Below are 19,023 nucleotides of genomic sequence, written 5' to 3'. Positions count from 1 at the left end.
CTAATGTCTTTTAAATAAACATGAGAAATCTCTTATATATTCCCTGTATTTTGTTTGCTTTGGGAGAGATGTGAACACTCTGGAAATGAAATTCAATACTCTTGGTTCGGGCTACTTCAACCTTGAATAAATATGCACAGGGCTTAATGTATTGAACCAGTTTACTTTAGAGACACACCCATGCAGTGTTTCATATATTTATATTTTTCCCCCCAAAGGTACAAACCAGGGAGTGAATGGAAGCATGGGGTGTGCTTTACAAATGGCCTTTTGAAAATCCCAGACAGCCATCTGTGTGTGAGGCTGAGACGGTCCCACAGCTGTTGTGCTCGTGTGCCTCTGGAACAGCGTCCAAGTGTGCCTGGGGCAGCCTGGCCGGTGCAGAGCGGGATGGGGCACCGAGCTGAGGGGCTCACCCTGCTGCTTCTAAGTGTTCCTGTATAGAGTCAGCGGAGCTTGTGTCCTGTGAATTCAGCAGCTAGCTGTCTTGCCTCTTTGTACAAGTCCTTAAAAATGTGTTTAATATCCAGGCAGATAATTTGAAAGGAAGAGATGATTTGTCCTAAAATTGAACTAGCAGGGACTGTAGCCAGAATAGATGTGGACTATTTCTGTATTGATACAGCAGCTGTGGTTCTGAAGCTTACTCTGAAAGAAGTTCCTAAATAGGAAAGCTTGAAGCTCAATGCATGGTAAAATCAATAATATACCTAGAGTTGGCTCCTATGTGTGTTGTTTGCCTCATGCTCACTGTGAAGGGATTCTGCAGCAAAAGGTGAGCTTTATTGTAATATGTGATTTTCACAATGACACTGAAGTTTTGGTTCTGTAAGAAATATGTACTAAGGACGTTGTAGTAAGGGAGAGAGTCCTTACTGTATTCCATTTAAGAACTATGTGTTCTCCAAAGTCAGGGTATGAATTCAGTTCACATTTTATCAAATTATTACTCTTTTCTTTCATCTTACATTTTTCTTACACTGTTCTTGGTAAGAGCTGTGCCTGTGGTACTGTGCACCACTAAATATGGAAGGATTTTCCACTTAAGTGACAAAAGCCTTTTTTTGGTTGAAGGCAATTCCTCCCTTCCTCCTGCTAAAACACTGAGCTTTTTTTTTTTTTGGCAAATTGCTTTGTTGCAGAAGGATTCACATGGACTTTAGAGGCTTTGATAAACTTCAGATTGTAAGGCTGAAAAATATTTACATTAATGTTTGCTTTACTTTACTATATTTTTTCCCTATTTTGTGATCATCATCGGGTTTCTTTTATCTTTTAGAAAACGGGGCAGTACTTGAAGGCTTGACAAATGCATCCCAGGTTGAAAAATTTCTGCATTCCTTCTCCTCTTCCTCCTTTAGAAAACTGACTTCTTTAAAGAGGTAAAGTTGAATGTCACACTTTTTTTCCCAGGCAGAGTGAACTAAAACTCAGCTTTTTCTGTAGCATGCCCTATGATGTTTTAAATTAAGTTCTTCTGTCCATGTCTCACTCTGACGTGGTATCTGTTTCCCTATATCAAAAAAGATGTCTTTGTAAACTTTTGTTTGCAGAGATCTGGTTAGTTGTTCTGTTCCTTGATAGAATTATTTTTCAGTGTTTCTGCTGAAATGAGTCACTCAAGTGTTACTTGAATTTAAATTAATGTTATTTCTGAATTTGTTGTATTTTAGGATATTTAAACATGCTTTAGAAATCTGAAGCAGTTCCTTACCCACAAGAAAGTTTGTATTCTCTTAATGACTTCCTGCCAAGGGCCGTTGAAAAAATGATACATTAACTTCAGAATTGCGTTGGGAAGCCTTACATCTTATTTCACTTCACTTTTCGTTTAACAAATACTGATTGTTCTTAAATACAAGTCTTTCAGAAATCAAAGCAAATATGTTCTGAGAAGAGAATAGGTGATTGCAGCCATGGAGTCTGGCTATTAAAAGGTCGTTTTTTTGTAGGAGTTCCATGACGTAACTTGTATGTCCAACATGTAATTTTTGGTTGAACTGAAGTAATTTTCAAAACACAACTGAAAGACAATTGGCCTGAAGCACTGAATCCTTCTTTTTCCTCCTTCCCCATTTATGCACAGCACTTTAGACTAAGCAAAGAAACAGTGAAATAATTTTTAGATAATGGGACTGGTTGCCCAAAATGCAACTTTTACTGTTGCTTTGTATTACATAATTCAGTTGGAAAGATATTTACAGCTTTTCATTGGGTAGGATTGTAAAAAACTAAATTTTCCTGCCATAACTAGTATTTAACTTCTTTTTTTTTTTTCTTCTAAAGGTAAGAGAGAAGCAAAAGAAGTAAGAAAATGCTGGGATCAGAACGAGGTGTTGTAGAAGAATGGCTGTCAGAATTCAAGGTGAACTGAGAAGATGAATGATATCTAAACCGTTGGCTTAATGCCGCCAAACATAGTAGTGGGTTTTTTTTAATAGAAAATACTAAACATTTTAAATATCTATTACTTGATCTTTCCATTTCTTATAATGCATAAAGCATGCAAAGGTCTGTGTAATTGAGTCAGCTGGTACATAATATATAATGCATAATTCTAATAATATTTTATTTTTATTGTGTATTATTGTAGAGCAGAACGCTGCAGTAGCAATGTGGTCTTTTAAAACATGTATTTTGTGTAGGTCAAGCTGATGGAATTTAACTAACAGCTGGATAATGCTGCCCAAATTTCCAATTGAGGAACTTTTTTATTTAAAAATAATTAGTATATATTTATTTGGACTTTAAAAAAAAAATCGAAGAAAAATATTTTACTTTTTCCCCCCTATGGTCTGCATAAAATCAATTGTTTTGTCATGATGAATCTGAGGTATTTTTAAGCTATTTTGCATATTGATAATTATGGTGAGTGAAATACAGGATAATGCATAAACAAGAAAACAGGATTTCATGACTGATAAGAAATTAGTCTGCTTTTTAAATTAAGAATTAGTAATTCCTCCCATCATTGATGAGAGTAAGTCGTTATCAGCTGTCATTGGAAATTTGTTTAAGATTCAAGGATGCAAAATCCACAGATATGGTTGCTTGGGGAACACTTGAGGCTGTCCATGCTCGTTCTGTACTCCCCACACCTCTTAAATAAGTTTAGTTGATTTGATAAAATCTTCAGAAAGAGCCTGTTAAATACAGAATATAGAGTCCTTGTATCAAACTAGAGCAAATGATTTATGAAAGATGAATCTAAACTGCTTTTGGATTTAACCCTAAAAGTGGTTATGTGCTCCTGAATGCTATTTGTATGGAGAAGGATTTGTACTCAACAGCTAGGTTACAAGTCTGAAAATTTACTGAACTTCAGGACTTTTCTTTGATGTTGGGATGAGACTTAATTCTTTTGTGGAGATGTTGAATACTTGGAAGCATTTATTTGTCAGGGTAACCTTTTTTTTTCTTTAGGCATTACCTGAATCACAAATTTCCAGCTATGCAGCTACATTGCACCGAAAAAAACCACTGGTACCAGCTCTTTATAAGGTCATTCAAGATCCAAATAATGAGGTAGGAGATTTAAAAAACCTATTTTTATTCCCATTTCTGAATCTTTCACCTCTACAACTAAAGCTAAAGTAATGGAGAGGAAAATAGTTTGATTCTTTTTTCTAATGTAGTCTAACATGGGTATCATCCCTCTTTTTACTCTCTTGTTTTTTGACAGTTACTTTAATGCTTTTCTAGTAAGACACAATCTCATCTGCTTCCAAAAATACTGTTTATGCTGTCTGCTAGATTTTCCTTGCCACAGCTGACTATTATGTTTTATTCGGCAGGAGTTGGTTTTGGTGTTTTGGTTTGGGGTTTTATTTGTTGGGGTTTTTTGGGTGGGGAGTAGAGTTTGGGGTTTTTTTTCATTTGTTTTTTTTAGTTCCCAGAAACCACCTTTCAGTCATAACTGAGACAAAATAGGCCTTACAATGAAACTCAGAAAGACCAATGTGCTTCTCATGTGGTGGCTTATGACAGTGGAAGATGGAGTCAATTTTTTAAATGCCGTTAAGATAAAAAGATCTTCTTGTGCTTATGCTAGTATCACTTTTGTGTAATTTGGTTTACACTGTTGTAAACAAGAGCAGAACCAGGGCCCCAAAATATAGATAGACACAATGAAAACTTAGCTTACCCTTGTATATAATTCATTTTGCATGTGACGTTAAACTGAACTTTCCAACCCTTTGGCTTCTGCTAGGAGCATTTCTGGGCAAGTGTGTGAAATACAACTTCTGAATAAATCATGCAAGCATACCATTCTCTGATGTGTAAACTAGATAAAATGCTTACAAATACTTGATGTATCATCTGTGATCTCTCATGTATTTATAAATTAAATGGGTAGTGTACACAGCAAGGAAGTTCTTTATTTTCCAAAGTACAGTTCAGCCGCTTTAGGAGGCTGAATGCTTGATTGAGCTTCAAGGAGATTGCATAATGCTCATGCAATTTAAAAAAAAAAAAAAAGGCTTCATAGCTGTCAGCTTCATTTCAGTATTATAAATAACCTGCATAGTGACCTTTTTCTTTGTACTGAAAAGCTACTGTTATTCTCTCTTCAACCTAAAGCCACCATTGCTGCTGTCTATGTATTTGTGTTTGTGTAGACTCCTGAAAATGTAAAAGCTTTCCTTTGCTTTAAGAGTAAACATTTGATTTATTTTTTTTAAATGAGCAAAGAACCAGCTTTGAAAAAAGGGTATCTTTTTAGGGTGATCTTACGTTATTGCTCACTGATGCTTGTCAAATATTATTCTTTGAAACAGCTGTTGCTGTTTGGGCCTGATTCTGATACCAGGTATGAGATAAGCAATCCCAGACACAAAGATGTCTAACTTCAGGTTCTACTTGTTAAGGCAGGATGTATTTCCTTGTTGCACTTCTTCCAAACTTATTTGCGTGTGAGGAATATAACCATAGTAAATTCAGTACTTTACATAATTTTTAATAATATATGTCTCTAACTGAGAGGGTTTTGAAAATATGCTTTATAAGGCATTTTTATGCATTATTTGTTAGAAGGGTAATTTATGGCTTATGAAGATTAAGCATATCTGGTAGACTATTATAAAAATACACTTTCTGGATTCTTCCACTTGATGGGCAAGTAATTCTTTAGTACAACTTAATCATAAATTTGACCTATTTTTGAAACTTCTGAGAAGTGGAAAACTGTTTAGGGCAAACATGAATCTTTCTAGAATCACACAATTATATCTTGATAAGATATAATTTAGTTTATAAAATCTTAATTTTTATAGTTTTTAATTTAACATGGAATCAGCGTGCTTAGGAAGCAAACAACCAAGGTGTTTCTCTCTTTTGACAGGGGTCTACCAGTTTGAGAGCTATCAAGTGAAGGCAAACATACTGACAAGTTAAATACAATTATTACTATTTGCCTTTGAGGAAGTGCCCTGACTTTTTAAAATATAAAGATGACTGGAACAGAAATTTGCATAAAGAGTAGAGAGTGATCTTGCTTATAAACAGCTGATTTAACTGAATAATGTGTTGATTTTTGTGTAGCATTTGAATTCAGAAGTCAAGTGCTTTTGAAGTACTGTTTTTCAGGTACTTTTATAATTTATAGGGTTGGTTTATGGCTGTAGACAATACTCTGTGGATGTTAAGTTAATGCACTACTGAAATTTAAATATTGAATGTTCATGTGGGGTAATGGGGTAATTAGGTTTAGCTCAGAAAGGGCAGCTATGAAACAGAATGAGATGACCTTTGCAATGCCAAGCAGTCACAGACCCAATACTCTTCAAATAATAAATGGTTTCACCCATTAGGTTATAGTTAAGTCTAAAATGAGCACATTTTTTCTGCAGTTGAATGCTTCAAAAAGGCAAGTATTTCCAATATTTGTCATGCATTTTCTAAAGCATTATATTTAACGTCAAGATATGACTCTTAAGATTTGGAAAACTTGTAAAATAAAGCCAAAGGAAAGCTATTCATCATCTTTCTTAAAACATGACTGGTTTGTATCTTGGTGAAGTGTAAAATGAAAAGTGAAAATTAGATCATTGACACTTGCTGCATATTTAAGCCAGTAAAAATGTCATTTGTTTTTTTTTATGCTTATTGCTGCTTATGCTAATAGGAAAGCTCTTATAATTGAAATTATTTTGTTTGTTAGGAAAGAGAGAGGATTATAAGAGATATTTTACTTTGGATTTTTTTGCTGACTTCTGTGCTACTCAGTTTTCTTTGACTTTGGACTGAAAGATCTTTGGAATTAGAAAATGTGTGCCAATTCATACACCTGCTACTGATGACAAAAGCTCCATTTCCTCTGTTTATCCAGTGTCTTCTCAGTATGTATATTCAGAGAATTACTTGGAAGAGGCTGGCTCTTCGGAAAGCCAGATAACTAGGATGCAAGGAAAACATTTGTTCTTTCTCAGAGTGTCAAGTTTTGTGTTTCCAGGTGGAAACAGACTATCATACTGTACTTTGATAGGAAAATCCTGGGTGTTTGTGCTTTTGAAAATATTGATGTTTTAGCATCTTTGTGATGGCAGCTTTTTCTTGTGTACTTACAGCTCTGGACTGTAAGTACAGACACCAAAAGTACGATAGTAGTTGCAGGTTTTTACCTAAAGTAATTGCAGTTGTTAAACATTTTCCACAAGAAGTATGTCAACTACTAAAAGTAAGGAGAATTTGAATGCTTGCAGCATCACTGACTGGATATTGTTTGTATCTTGCTAGGGAGCATGTCTCCCTAGTCTTTACTTAAAAGACTAATTTTATAAAATTTTCATTTGAAAACTTGAATAAACTTAGTAACTACTCTGGTTGAGTTTCATCTGACTGAGCTAAAATAAATTTTTCTTTTCCACTGTTTTTAATGGGACTTGGATTAGACTGGCTAATTTCAAATAGGAAACAGCTTAGGGCTGCTGTCATCTCTAATCTAATAGAAGTACTATTTATAGCACTGCCATTGTATATATCTGGTTTCAGGTAATATTTTTAGCTTTTCTTGCACTTGTCATCTCCCTGCAGATATGCTTATATGTTTTGTTTTCAGAGATTTATTTTTCTTCTTTCTGATCTCTTCTTGATCATACTTTCTTTTAAAGAAAAATCTACAAATTTATTTAGTGATGTCTGAATTACTTAGTAACCACTTTTAAATTTAGGCCTTTCATAAAACAAGGATACAGTTCTGTTTATGAGGATTTGAACATATACTGTAACAGTTGGTTTTAATAATTATTGTCACTTTTAGACAGGAGTTTCTACTAAGTAAATATTGATTAAGAAAGAATATACTTATGCCTCTTATGAACCTAAAGTGCTACATATGTATGAAATACTGGAATAAATATACTACCAGAAAGCTGTACCATTTTTCGTTAAAACGATTGTAATAGAAGCTTTACAGACTTCTAATTGCATTTAGATCCCAAACCAAAAAGTGGTCAGTTATTTTATATCTGTCTATCTTTCTATACATCTATGTGTGTGTGTGTGTGTGTGTGTATAGATAGATTTGCAGAAATCCATTTGTTCTAAATGAATGGACTTTTCTTGTTCTGTATCAGCATGGTCAGTGTCAGCTTTCTTCTCTCTTCTTGTAGAGTCTCTCTTTGCTTGTGTTGTAAATGCTGGCTTCTAGCTTAGAGTAACAGGTCTGTCAATCAGAAGCCTTGTTACACAAGGTACTTACACCAGAGCCTTGTTTAAGAAGAGATTTCCCTGACAGCTAAGTTTTATTTTCCGTAAATGCCATGTTATGGCTTACGTAATCGGTGGTTAAATATGGTGCGTTACACTGACCAGAATGTTGTGTGTTGGAAATGAAACTGTTTCCTGGGTGATGCTCTCTTAATAGATAATTCTGTCAAATTTATGTTTTATGTTTGTGATATACTAGTGGAAAATACCTAAGTGTAAATATAGGTATGTGAAATTGTACATTCATAGAGCTTTACGGCATTGCACATTTATCAGACATTCAGACTATTCCCTTGCAGAAATGTTGGTCCCTCTGCTGTTAGCAAGGGACTCCTAAGTTTTTTAAGAGGGTGGATGGTTCACAACAAACCACAGAAGTACATCTTTGTGCAGCATAGCAAAAGTATGACTGTCAGTTCCACAGGAAATTTGTGGTACTGTGATTGCGATGAATAGACAAATTAATGAAAAAAGAATGCATCAAAGTCCATGAAATATGCTGCTAGTGCTCTGAAAGTCCTAAGGTGCATATGCCTGGGAGCGAAAGAGGGGTCATATATGCCTTATCTAATCTGCTGTGTATGTCTGTATGTATAAGAAAGCTGCATGAGGCATGTACTGTTAGAAAGAATACTTGAGATTCTGGCCTCTGTTTTCAGACTCTGTACCTCTTCTGTACAAATACAGATGCCTTAGGTTACATGTATGCCTCTGTCTTTCTGGACAGTGAATCCCATAAATATTTTCCTTATGTCAGATCATCCCTTTTCATAGAACACAATATTAGATAGCGGTCAAAAACTTTATGAAAATTTGTCTTGAAAATTTTAATATTTTTTTCAAGTTGGTTTTTTTTTCCCCCAAGTTTTGATTTTGGTAATAAAAACTGATTAGTCATGGGAAAAAATGAGACTGTTTGGTGTGGTTCTTTCTGCTTTTTTTCATGTTTGTTAACAGTTCCATGGGTGCATCTTAGGTATTGGTTTAGCACTGTAGGCTCTTAAAATGGCAGGTTTACCTTACTGACTTGATAGGGGCCTTTTTTTTGATTCTTGTACTGAAACCTGAAGTGCAGCTCAAAATGAAAAGATCGGTTTGCATTGTAATGAGCATTCACACTTAATTGGTTTTGAGACTCAAAAGGTGTAGATAAGAAATTAATTCATATTTCTGTCAATAGACTTGTCATTAGCAGCTAATCTTTAACCTTTGTACTTTTGTAGACCTTACAACTGCACTAAAGTTTTATGGTGCACATAGTTCAAGCCACGTGTCTGTCACGCCTTAAATCCGTACCTGCATAGAAAATAAACCTCATAGTGACAGCCCTAGAGAAGAATCTTCTCAAAGCACACAAGGTAGTGTCTGTAGTAAGGCCACATGTCCAAATACTTCATACCAGTGCCCCTCAGGTCTGTCTTTATGGATCTCCTTAAACGAGCGTAGATACCATTGTGATTCATTCACTTACTTGCCATCAAGGAATGCAATTTTTACTGACTGCAGTGGCTATATGATACAGCCCCTATATTTGTTGTTTCACTCTCCCTTATTAGAGAATCCTGCCAGTAAGTGATCAGCTTTTTTGCCTTTCCACAGCTCCTGGAGCCTGTTTGCCACCAGCTCTTTGAACTTTATCGTAGTTCTGAAGTTCGGCTCAAGAGATTCACGCTGCAGTTTTTGCCAGAGTTGATCTGGGTTTATCTGCGTCTCACTGCCAGCAGGGATAGGCAGAGTAATGGTTGCATTGAAGCATTGCTGCTTGGCATTTACAACCTGGTAAGTGAGATGGGTTGGAATGGCTGAGGAAAGTTTTGATCTGAAGTTTTGCATCACTGACCACTAGGAATAAAGTAAATTATTGGAACAACATATTTAAAATTAAAATACACTTAAAGGAAGGTGTATTTAATATGGAGAAAAGCGTAATGAAGGTTTAGAAAAGATGTGTTTGCAAAAATTTTTTTTTAGTTTGTAGTTACCTTTTTTGTAAAAAATATTTTCACAGAAAAGGATAATCTCATGGGCTTTCTCAAACTTCAGTATGCTTCTGTTTGTAAGGAAACTAGGTAGTCCCCCTTAATGTTGCAAAATAGAACTTTTTGTGATTGTCAGGCTAATATGATTAGTCAGTCTTGATGTGTCACTTCCCCTGCCCTCCCACGTACTCTAAACGTGCCTTTTTAAGGGTAACTTGAAAATGAAACCACTTTGCATGCGAGCACTGATACATGCATGTGTACATTTGAGTCAGATAATTGTTTTGAGGGGAACTGTAGTTTTAAGAATAAGTAAAAGCAACTGTAAATTATTAAATTTGGCTGTTGGATGTAAAAGCAGTTTTTTGCATCCTTACCCTAGCCTGGAAATGTTTACTTTTGTAATGTTATGAGGTTGTTTGATAAATTTAGCAATACTGCCACAAGAGGCATTCTCTAGTGAGAATTTCTGTGGTATAGGACCTTAAAACATATTCTAATTCTATCACCCTTCTCTCTACTGTCATTGTAAACCCCTCCTTTAAATTGTGGTTATATTTCTACACATAAGACACAGAACAGCCAAACTGTAATTCTTAAAATGTGTTCTAGTTATGTGTTATGTTAGGTCCACTCTAACAACTGGAAGATCTAGTTATTTTAGATTTATTCTGATAGAAAGAAACCATTGGAAACTGCTTGCTGATTTTTGGTAGTGTTTATTGGATTGAAGTAGCATGTTTATCTTTTCTCCTGTTTTTTCATGAACGTTCTTCAGTTCATTTGAAAGTCACATTGGTGATTCAAATTTTTTAAGGACAGTAATTTCTGCATTCTCTCCATATTCAGAAAGAAAGAGACCTCAAAATGGACAGTGGTTCCCACTATTTTTCATCTTTAATAAAATTGATATTTTTCTGCAGATATACTGAGAGTGAAGTTATTTTCTGTATACTTAGAAAGTGAAAGGGATAAATAAATCTGCATTCTGACAAATTCTGTCAGCTGTTCTCCTGTTGTAATCCTTGAAGCCTGCTACAAGTACTGAGCTACTGTGTGCTGAACTTTGACATAAAGTGGAATGACTGGAGCTTATTGTCTGAAAATTTGCTGTACAAAGTGCAAAGGCAGGATTTTAGACTCCTTTTTGCTATAGTCTTGTGTAATTGCCCTTAGTATATTTTCTTTAAAAACTGCAGGGTTTGCTTATGTAGTAGCCTAGCAACTACAAAATCTGACCAGTTTGAATTGGAGAAAATATTGTGTGTTTCCTCCTGAGGAAACTTTGCCAGTCCCCTTGATTTCACCTTTTCTTTGTGGTGCATTTATTATGAAATACTAGCCATTGTCAGCTAGTGACTCATCAGCCCTTCTGTGTCAGTATCTTTAGTCTCCCTGATCGAGGAGCCAGTGCTGGGGTTTTTTTAAGTATTGCACACTGATTCTGCAGAGCAGTTTGTGATAGAGGTCTTTTCCCACTTCTAAATATGGATGTTGATATTGTCGATATTCTGCGAATGCACAAAGTCCTTGGGGTGTTAATAGTCTCATCAGATCAGGACATCTAACTTACTTTGTTAAATTCCTTCTAAGAGTTGAAAGTTATTCCAGCTCCTATCTCCTTACTTCTGTTTGAGTTCTGGTTTTGTTTTTAATGCAGGAAATTGCTGACAAAGATGGAAACAACAAAGTTCTGTCTTTCACCATCCCTTCGTTATCTAAACCCTCAATATATCATGAGGTAAGAGAGCTGCTGTGGTAAATTAAAATTGGATCTATTAGAGGGATGAAAACTGGATCCATTTGATGCCACAGGCCATTTTAGATGCATCTTGTTGCAGTAAGTTCAATGTCTGTAGCTTGCAGTTAGTCTAATAGAATGCAATAGAATTTGTAGAAGAACAGGAGTGTAAATGTTGAAAAATCTTTGCTGACTGCCCATTTTTAATAGAGGTTAGTTATGGTATAGCTGCAGCTGTGATTTTTTGCCTCTTACATGTTAGTATAAAAGTAGTCTTCCTTCTAACTCTTCCTTAGTTCAGTTAGAACTTGAAATTGTGTTTTCCTTTCTCTATTGTTTCTGGACAAAAGGTCTATGTGATTAGGACAAACTTACTGTACATGGATATGTAAGACTCAAAGTTGAAAATTGCTCTCACCTGCTGTATTACTTGTAAGTGTGTACACTTTACAATACCAAAACTAGGTAATGTTTTTAGATTTACCGTATTCTGGAGTAATCTTCATTTTTACAGATCACAAGATAAGTGTGCCTTTTGCCCTTGGGTAGTTAGGAGTTCTAATGCTTTTGGGGAATTTTTACTTACGATTTGGCTTCTCCCCCCTCCTTCCTTCCTTCTTCCACCACCTACTTCTAGCCCTCTACCATCGGATCCATGGCTTTAACTGAAGGAGCGTTAAGTCAGCATGATCTCATCAGAGTAGTTTACAGTGATCTTCATCCTCAAAGAGAAACCTTCACAGCACAGAACCGGTAGGTGGATGCATTCTTAACGTTAAAGGTGCTTCACTAGGGAGACAAGTCCTTAAACAAGACCAAATATATTTTGTGTCAGTTCTTTCTCAGCATTAAGTGCTTGGAAATAAATCTAGAGAACAGCCTTGGTAAGCTTGAGGTGTAATTTTCTTTTTCTTTGTTCCATCTTTGTATGTTCTTCTACTAGTTAATTTTGAAGAATGACTTCTCTGTCATTGCTGTGTCTGCAAAGAATATTTTTGGTTTTATGGCTGTCTATTCAGTTTTTCCTGGAAGTGTAACGAAATTCAGCTTTGGATCAGGGGCTGTGACTCCTTTTTCTACAGGAAAAAGGGAATGGAGTGAAGTGGACGGACAGAACCAGGAGTGAGAGAAATTGCCCTGCTGTTTAGTGACTGCCAGCTTTACCTGTGTCTAAAGACAGCACTGGGAAAACTGATAAAATTATTTTGAATGCATTACAGACATTTCCACTTCTATAACTGTCCAAATATTACACCATACCCCATTTCCTTCATAGTTCCTGCATATGCTAATGGCTTTCAGGAATAATAAATTTAAGTGTTTCAGGAATAATAAATTTAAGTGTTTATAGTGAACTTCTGATAGCCTGTTTCAAGTTAGTGAATTATAATGAAAGAGGATTAAAGAATTTGTGTGTTTACTTCTGACACTTCTTCCTGTGGGGTGCTTTTTGAGACTGAATTGCAGATTTCCTGTGTTAAATTTCAGTGAAATATTAAGAATAAAAACAATGCAAGATTTTGCTCTTTTCAGGTTTGAGGTGCTGAGCTTTCTTATGCTGTGCTACAATTCAGCTATTGTCTACATGCCTGCTTCTTCTTACCAGTCGCTTTGTACAATGGGTTCCAGGTGAGACACTTGCCTTTGAAGTAGTCTTCAGGGTCATCTAGACTTTTGAATATTCATCAAGTAAAGAAAAGTGCTTTCTGAGGGGGATGGATTAGTTCTTGGTATGTTTCCATCATTTTCACTTGAGTTGTGGCTATGTTAAATTTGCCAAATAGGTTTCATTTTCCTGCATCTGAAAATTAGATCTGTTCTTTGAGTATAGAAGCAAGACGACATTTTATATGCAAGGGATTTCTGCTGTTTTGGAAACAGTACAGCAGTTGCTATGTATCAGTGGCCATCTGTTGCTTCCGCGATGAAGATTCAGATAGTAAACTGATACAATAAGGATATAATAAATTACCCTGTTTTTTATGTAGGCAGTGTATTGGAAGCCAGGCCCCTTTTTCAAGGGTCAGAAATATTTCTTACAAGGCAGCTGAGAGCAGTTCTCAAGACTACAGTATGTGTGTTATCTAACTTTAGGTATAAGGCAACTGCATGCTGTCATCATACATTAGATGGGAGGTGACATACTTCTCTTCTGTACCACTGAAGTGTCTCCTTTAAAGAAAATTGGTTTCAGTTGCTGAATTTTAGGGACAGTCTCCTGGCTGGTAGTAGAGAACATCTTGCCACCCTTGTTCTTTAGAAGCTGTTTATGATTTGAGGAAAACAGGTGGAGTTATTGGCTGTATGGGAGTAACACTGGACTATCAGCAAGCCACATATCAAGGCACTGCTTCAAAACTGCTCTAATCATTAGGAATGCAACATAAGAATGTTCTATGTTGTGTATTTATATTTTAAAAAGTAAATTCGAAAGTTACGTAAAATATCTGTGATACAAAGACATTTGTAGTCTTCATGGAGTCAATACTTTCTTGTAATGGCGGTTTTTTTAGGCTGTGTGTGAGTGGATTTCCACGGCAGCACGAGAAACGCTGGAAAGAGCCCTGTGGTAGAGTGGTGTTAGACCCTGACTTCATGGTGCAGCTGCTCACAGGAGTCTATTACGCCATGTAAGTAGACCAGGTTTTCTTACCTAAAGAGAAAGGTCTGCTTTTACATGTATTAAAATATAAATGCCACTTGTTTTATAATTGAAAAAAATAGTTAGACTCATAAGACAAGTTTATATTCGATTCGTGTATTTCCCATTACTTGCTCATTCAGCCAACAGATAATTTGAAAATATTTTTGTCGGCAGTGAATTAGGTGATAAGGCTGGCAGTAGGTCGTGAAGAAAATTAGAATTCTGATTTCAGCTTCTTCCACCTTGCCACTACCACAAATACCTTCTGTTCACAAGCATAATGAGCTTGGATGCCAAGATAAACTGATGAAATGCAGACCTCTTGAATGTCAGTGGCATCTGAAATAGCAAAAATACATTTCTGGTACAAATTCAGTTCTGCTAAGTAGCATTAACATTTGCATATTGACCCTATTTTTTTTAAGTTTGTCCTGATTATGCAATTAATTTTGTCTTGCTTGGGGGGAACATGGAACAGCTTTCTTGTTACACAAACAAGGTAATAAAATACTTTGTACTGTTAAAAGAAGTTAATGTACACTGGAGTGTACGTACAGTTGATGAATTTTCTACATAAGGTGAGAAGTGAAAAGCTGGATTTGGGCAGAAAAAAATACAAGTTTGTTTTCATAAGATGTGGAAGATAAATATCTGTCTTTACTTTTTAGATATAATGGTCAGTGGGAACTTGGCCAGGAGGTATTGGAGGACATAATTTACAGAGCACAGCTTGAACTCTACTCACAGCCCCTCCTGGTAAGAAACAATCCATTGTAATTTATGGGCTTGGTTAACAGTATGGATGTGTTTCTGAAGTGGACTGGTAATGGAAGCTTTTGTGTCCATTCACTGCACTATCAAATGCAAGTGATTTGTTAACAGCTGGTGTTTTCAACATAGCTATTTATACCATACTTTTTCTGCTGAGTATTAAGCCAGGGTGTTGGGTTCTCCTGGGACTCACTGAGGCTGAAAGCTAGGATTTTGCTAATATATTACAGTTGTCTCAAAATGTTTATGTTGTTTTGACATAGGCTACTGATCAGTGGTTCAAAGAAGCTTAACTGAACAGTTGTATGTTGTAGGGCATTGGTTGCAAAAAAAGGTGTTTGCTTCTAGACCTTCATCAGGGCTGAGAGTAAGCTGTGGGTTTTAACTGATAACAAAGGAGAGAAAGCAACAGCAGCATAGAGCTGGAAGTGAAAAGGAGCTCCAATCCCAGAGTCAATGCCAGATTTTGTTTGATAAAAGTCACACAGATCTTAATCTTTACCTTGTTTGGAGGAGCAGCAATAAAATGGAATAGTTCTGATTGTTAGGGGTGGGGATTTTTCCAGTTTTCACTATATTTGCCGTTCCAATTGTGAAAAGAGAGAAGAGAAATGGGGAAAGTGGTGAAACTGGGCTGGATGCAGGTAGATGTGATTGGGAAGGATGAGAAGGTTGAAACAGAGAAAGGAGAAGTTTTTGTCAGATGTAGGAATGAGAATCAAAAGAAGAGGGAAAATTAAGGAGAATAAAGTAAATTAGATTGCTGTTTCAGTTTCTGCATTGGAATTGTGGCTAGAAGCCTTTAGTCCTCCTCTGAACTAACAGCAGTAAAATGTCATTGCTTTTTACATAACTGACGAAGGAGCAATTGGCAAAAGTCTTTTTATGTGGCAATCTGAGATCACTCTTTTCTGAACTAAATTGCATAAAATTATTCTCTAGATGTATTAATATTGGCTGTAAAATTTATCTACAGGCTTTCTGACACTGCTGCATTTAAAATGCCTGCTATCCATTGAATTATTATAATAGTTGGTTCCTTTTGGAAATGACTCATCACTCCATCAGATTGAAAGTTTTAAATTAAATATTGAACCTGCTGAATTGGGCCATCCTATCACACTACTACGTTTTAAAAGTGTGTAGGAGGATCTGGAACTTGATGATATGACAATTTTTAGTTTTCATTGTTCATTTTTAATCAGTTTGTCCTTAGAGATTACTTCTAGTTATAAGAATCTTCTAGAACATCGGGGGTTTTTTTTTCCAACGCTCCTATTGATACTCCATCCCATTGTCTGGTGACATCATGACATTACCAATTTTTACCCTTTCCTGGTTGTCAGGTTTTTCCTGCATATGCATGCAGGCCTATCAGTGGAGTTTTTCTTTTCAATACTCTGATCATTGTCTAGTTTTACTAACATTTTTGAAAGTAGCTTTAAGAAATTGTCAGTTTTATAAAAAAAATTACCTGCACATCTTTGCTCTAATGCTATATTTTCAAGCAATTTGACTTTTTCAAAGATTGGAGCCCTTTCCTCTCATTGGATTCTTCAGGAGATGTATATAATTTAGCAGCATTATAAAATTCTATATTTTAACCCTAAAACTACTAGCACCAGATAATTATCATCTGGGATGCTTCACAGGTAAGTTTCTAAATTCAGCTTCTGCCTAGGATTTCCTAAGAGCAGCAAATTCTTTGAAGTCTATTTAATATTCAGCCAAACCCCCACATTAGGATTATTTTTAGATACCTGTATTCAAAGTATTTGTGTGATTACAGGAATAATATCAGTCATCATTACAATGAGAAACATCATGGTCCTTGTGCTTGTTTCTTGAAGAAACATTTTTGACAATTTAGTAGATCCATGCTCTTATTTACATAGGTTTTTATTGCTTGTAGAAAGAAAACTAAGCTAAAAAAAAATCCCAAGTTGAAAACCAGCATCAGAAAGCTATGAAGTACCTGTAATCTCTAATGTAATCTGGTCTTCTATCACTCCTGCCCAGAGACTGCAGTGGAAAGGGCAGGAAGCAACACAAGAGAAAGGCCTTTTCTGGTAAAAGAGAAGTATTTCTGTTAACAAATGCTGGATATTGTTCAGGAAACCTGAGAGTTTCTACAGGGACAAACTAATCACCAAGTGTCAGAATTAGTACCACCTTGGACCTGGGGAGTAGGCGGTTCCAGTCAGTCTTTTCCTCTGAACAAAGAGTTCTGCACGTTTTTCAGACAGGAATCCCATTCTTCAGAGCAGAGACACACAGGCTTTCTTAGTCCAGTGCACAGGAACCATGTCAGCAAGTCCCTGCTGTGACAGCACCTTTATCCAATGTATTTTATTGATGCACTTATTGCTCTTATTGAATGTTCTTTCCTTGGAGCTCCTTTCTGGTAGGCAAGAGTGGCTGTCTGGCCTGAAACCAACCCTCCTTTGTCATTGATAGTTCCAGACTTGTCTTGCCAAGTCTGAATTGTGCTGTGTGTTTGTTTTCCTGCCTTTCAGTGCTGGATTAGACATCATGAGCAAGTGTTTTTGCATCCTGAAAGATCGTGGTTTTGAGGGTGTTTCTGTCAGACAGGGACTGTGACTCATTCAGACTGGTTATTTAGATTATTTCAAGGATTTACTGTTGCATTGATTTTTATCTCCATATGGTTTTCCTCCGTCCCCAGAAGTACAATTTGTGCTGTTAGAAAGGGCCAGCTGTTAAAAGCTTCAACAAGCAGAAGTGCTCTGTCACGATTCTGGTCATGTTGCAGAGTCTTTTGCTATGATTTTTTAGATTTTTTTGTATACCAGTAAGGGTATCTATTCAAAAGAGATAGAAACTCCAGTGAGTAGAAGATTTTGGAAGATCAGGGTGTGTTCATTTTATGTATTGTGGTTTTGGGGGGATTTTGAAGCTTTAAGCTTCAGCTTTGTTATTGTTGAATGTTGCACATGCCATAGACAACCAGTTTGCTTTTCTGGAGCTGGTATACAAGTTCACTTTTGATGAACAATTTACTTGTAGACTGAGATATATTACTGAAAGTTGCTTATGTCTTTTTTAAAGTAAACCTCTAATCCCACAAAGGCATTTTATGGGAAACCTAAAGAAGTAATTAAAACATCAAAGCCAAAAAAAGTAATTTGTTCTCCTCAAAGCTGCAAAACATAACTTCTGACTTTATAATAGGCTATTACAATTTTAAAAATAGGTTTAATAAAGATGAGTGTATTTTAATAACTTGATGTTCATTGCTTAGGTTGCAAATATTTTTTTTTTTCCCTAAATAAATCTTGCAAGTACGTGCAGTCTAATCCCCTTGGTTAGGTTCTGTTGGTGTTGTTTTTAGGGAGGGGTGGGGAGTGGTATGGGGAAAGGTATGGTGGAAATCAGTCCTGTGCCTCTGTGCACGAGGCCATAGGCTGTTTGCATTGGCTTGGGCTGTGACTTAGTTTTATTGACACTCTTGTCATAAAACATAAATGGTATTTGCCTTGACATATTGCAGTCTCTTTTGCATGGAGACCTTCCTGTATGTGTTGTTAACGTCTGTCACTACAGATGGCAAAGATAGAACAAAACAAATTACCTCAAAAAAATGGAGAAAATTAACTCTGGTTTTGAGAATAGGTTTGTGATGAACTTTTCCATGTAATCAACTTTGAATCCAGGGAATGGGATCATCCATCTTGAGGAGAATCTGGCATAATTATCAGTTCTTGCTTGTTCTCCTTTCTGTATCCAAGCAAGAGATCCAGTATTGCCATTAGTGTAATCAAGGATAGTAGCAGTACAGCATCTTACTTTTACCTTAGGTTGCAAATGCCATGAAGAATTCGCTGCCTTTTGATGCTCCTGATGCATCGCAAGAAGGCCAGAAGGTACTGAAAGTAGAAGTTACTCCAACAGTTCCAAGAATTTCTCGGAGTGCTATTACAACAGCTTCTATCCGTCGTCATCGCTGGAGGAGAGAAGGTGAGCTTTCTCTGCCAGGAGCACATACTATAATGTACTGTAATCATCATCATCACTGTAATCTGGCTTCTGAGTTTGAATGTTTACAGAACATTGGGGGGGCTTTTTGTTTGTTTGTTTTTGAAAAGTGATACTCCATAATAATATATAATATTTTACATCTTCAGAGCACTGCATGAACATGAATATTTGGGGTGTTTGTT

General features: G+C 36.2%; 1 protein-coding gene across 7 annotated transcripts in view; it reads left to right on the top strand.

Annotated features, from left to right (window-relative positions):
* The window catches only part of FAM126B (family with sequence similarity 126 member B), a 69,005-nt gene that overhangs the window by 18,104 nt on the left and 31,878 nt on the right, over positions 1 to 19,023 (top strand). For all 7 annotated transcript variants that reach the window (XM_032114547.1, XM_032114546.1, XM_032114545.1 and 4 more), the window contains 10 exons: positions 1,280 to 1,382; positions 2,287 to 2,365; positions 3,424 to 3,525; positions 9,307 to 9,486; positions 11,347 to 11,427; positions 12,065 to 12,180; positions 12,961 to 13,056; positions 13,941 to 14,057; positions 14,740 to 14,827; positions 18,661 to 18,820. In XM_032114547.1, coding sequence (XP_031970438.1) covers positions 2,315 to 2,365; positions 3,424 to 3,525; positions 9,307 to 9,486; positions 11,347 to 11,427; positions 12,065 to 12,180; positions 12,961 to 13,056; positions 13,941 to 14,057; positions 14,740 to 14,827; positions 18,661 to 18,820 — 991 coding nt within the window. In that variant the 5' untranslated portion in view covers positions 1,280 to 1,382; positions 2,287 to 2,314. The remainder of the gene's footprint in view (positions 1 to 1,279; positions 1,383 to 2,286; positions 2,366 to 3,423; positions 3,526 to 9,306; positions 9,487 to 11,346; positions 11,428 to 12,064; positions 12,181 to 12,960; positions 13,057 to 13,940; positions 14,058 to 14,739; positions 14,828 to 18,660; positions 18,821 to 19,023) is intronic.

The sequence above is a fragment of the Corvus moneduloides genome, chromosome 7 (assembly GCF_009650955.1).
Source record: "Corvus moneduloides isolate bCorMon1 chromosome 7, bCorMon1.pri, whole genome shotgun sequence".
Taxonomy (NCBI): domain Eukaryota; kingdom Metazoa; phylum Chordata; class Aves; order Passeriformes; family Corvidae; genus Corvus; species Corvus moneduloides.
This window is presented reverse-complemented; position numbering and strand designations above follow the sequence as displayed.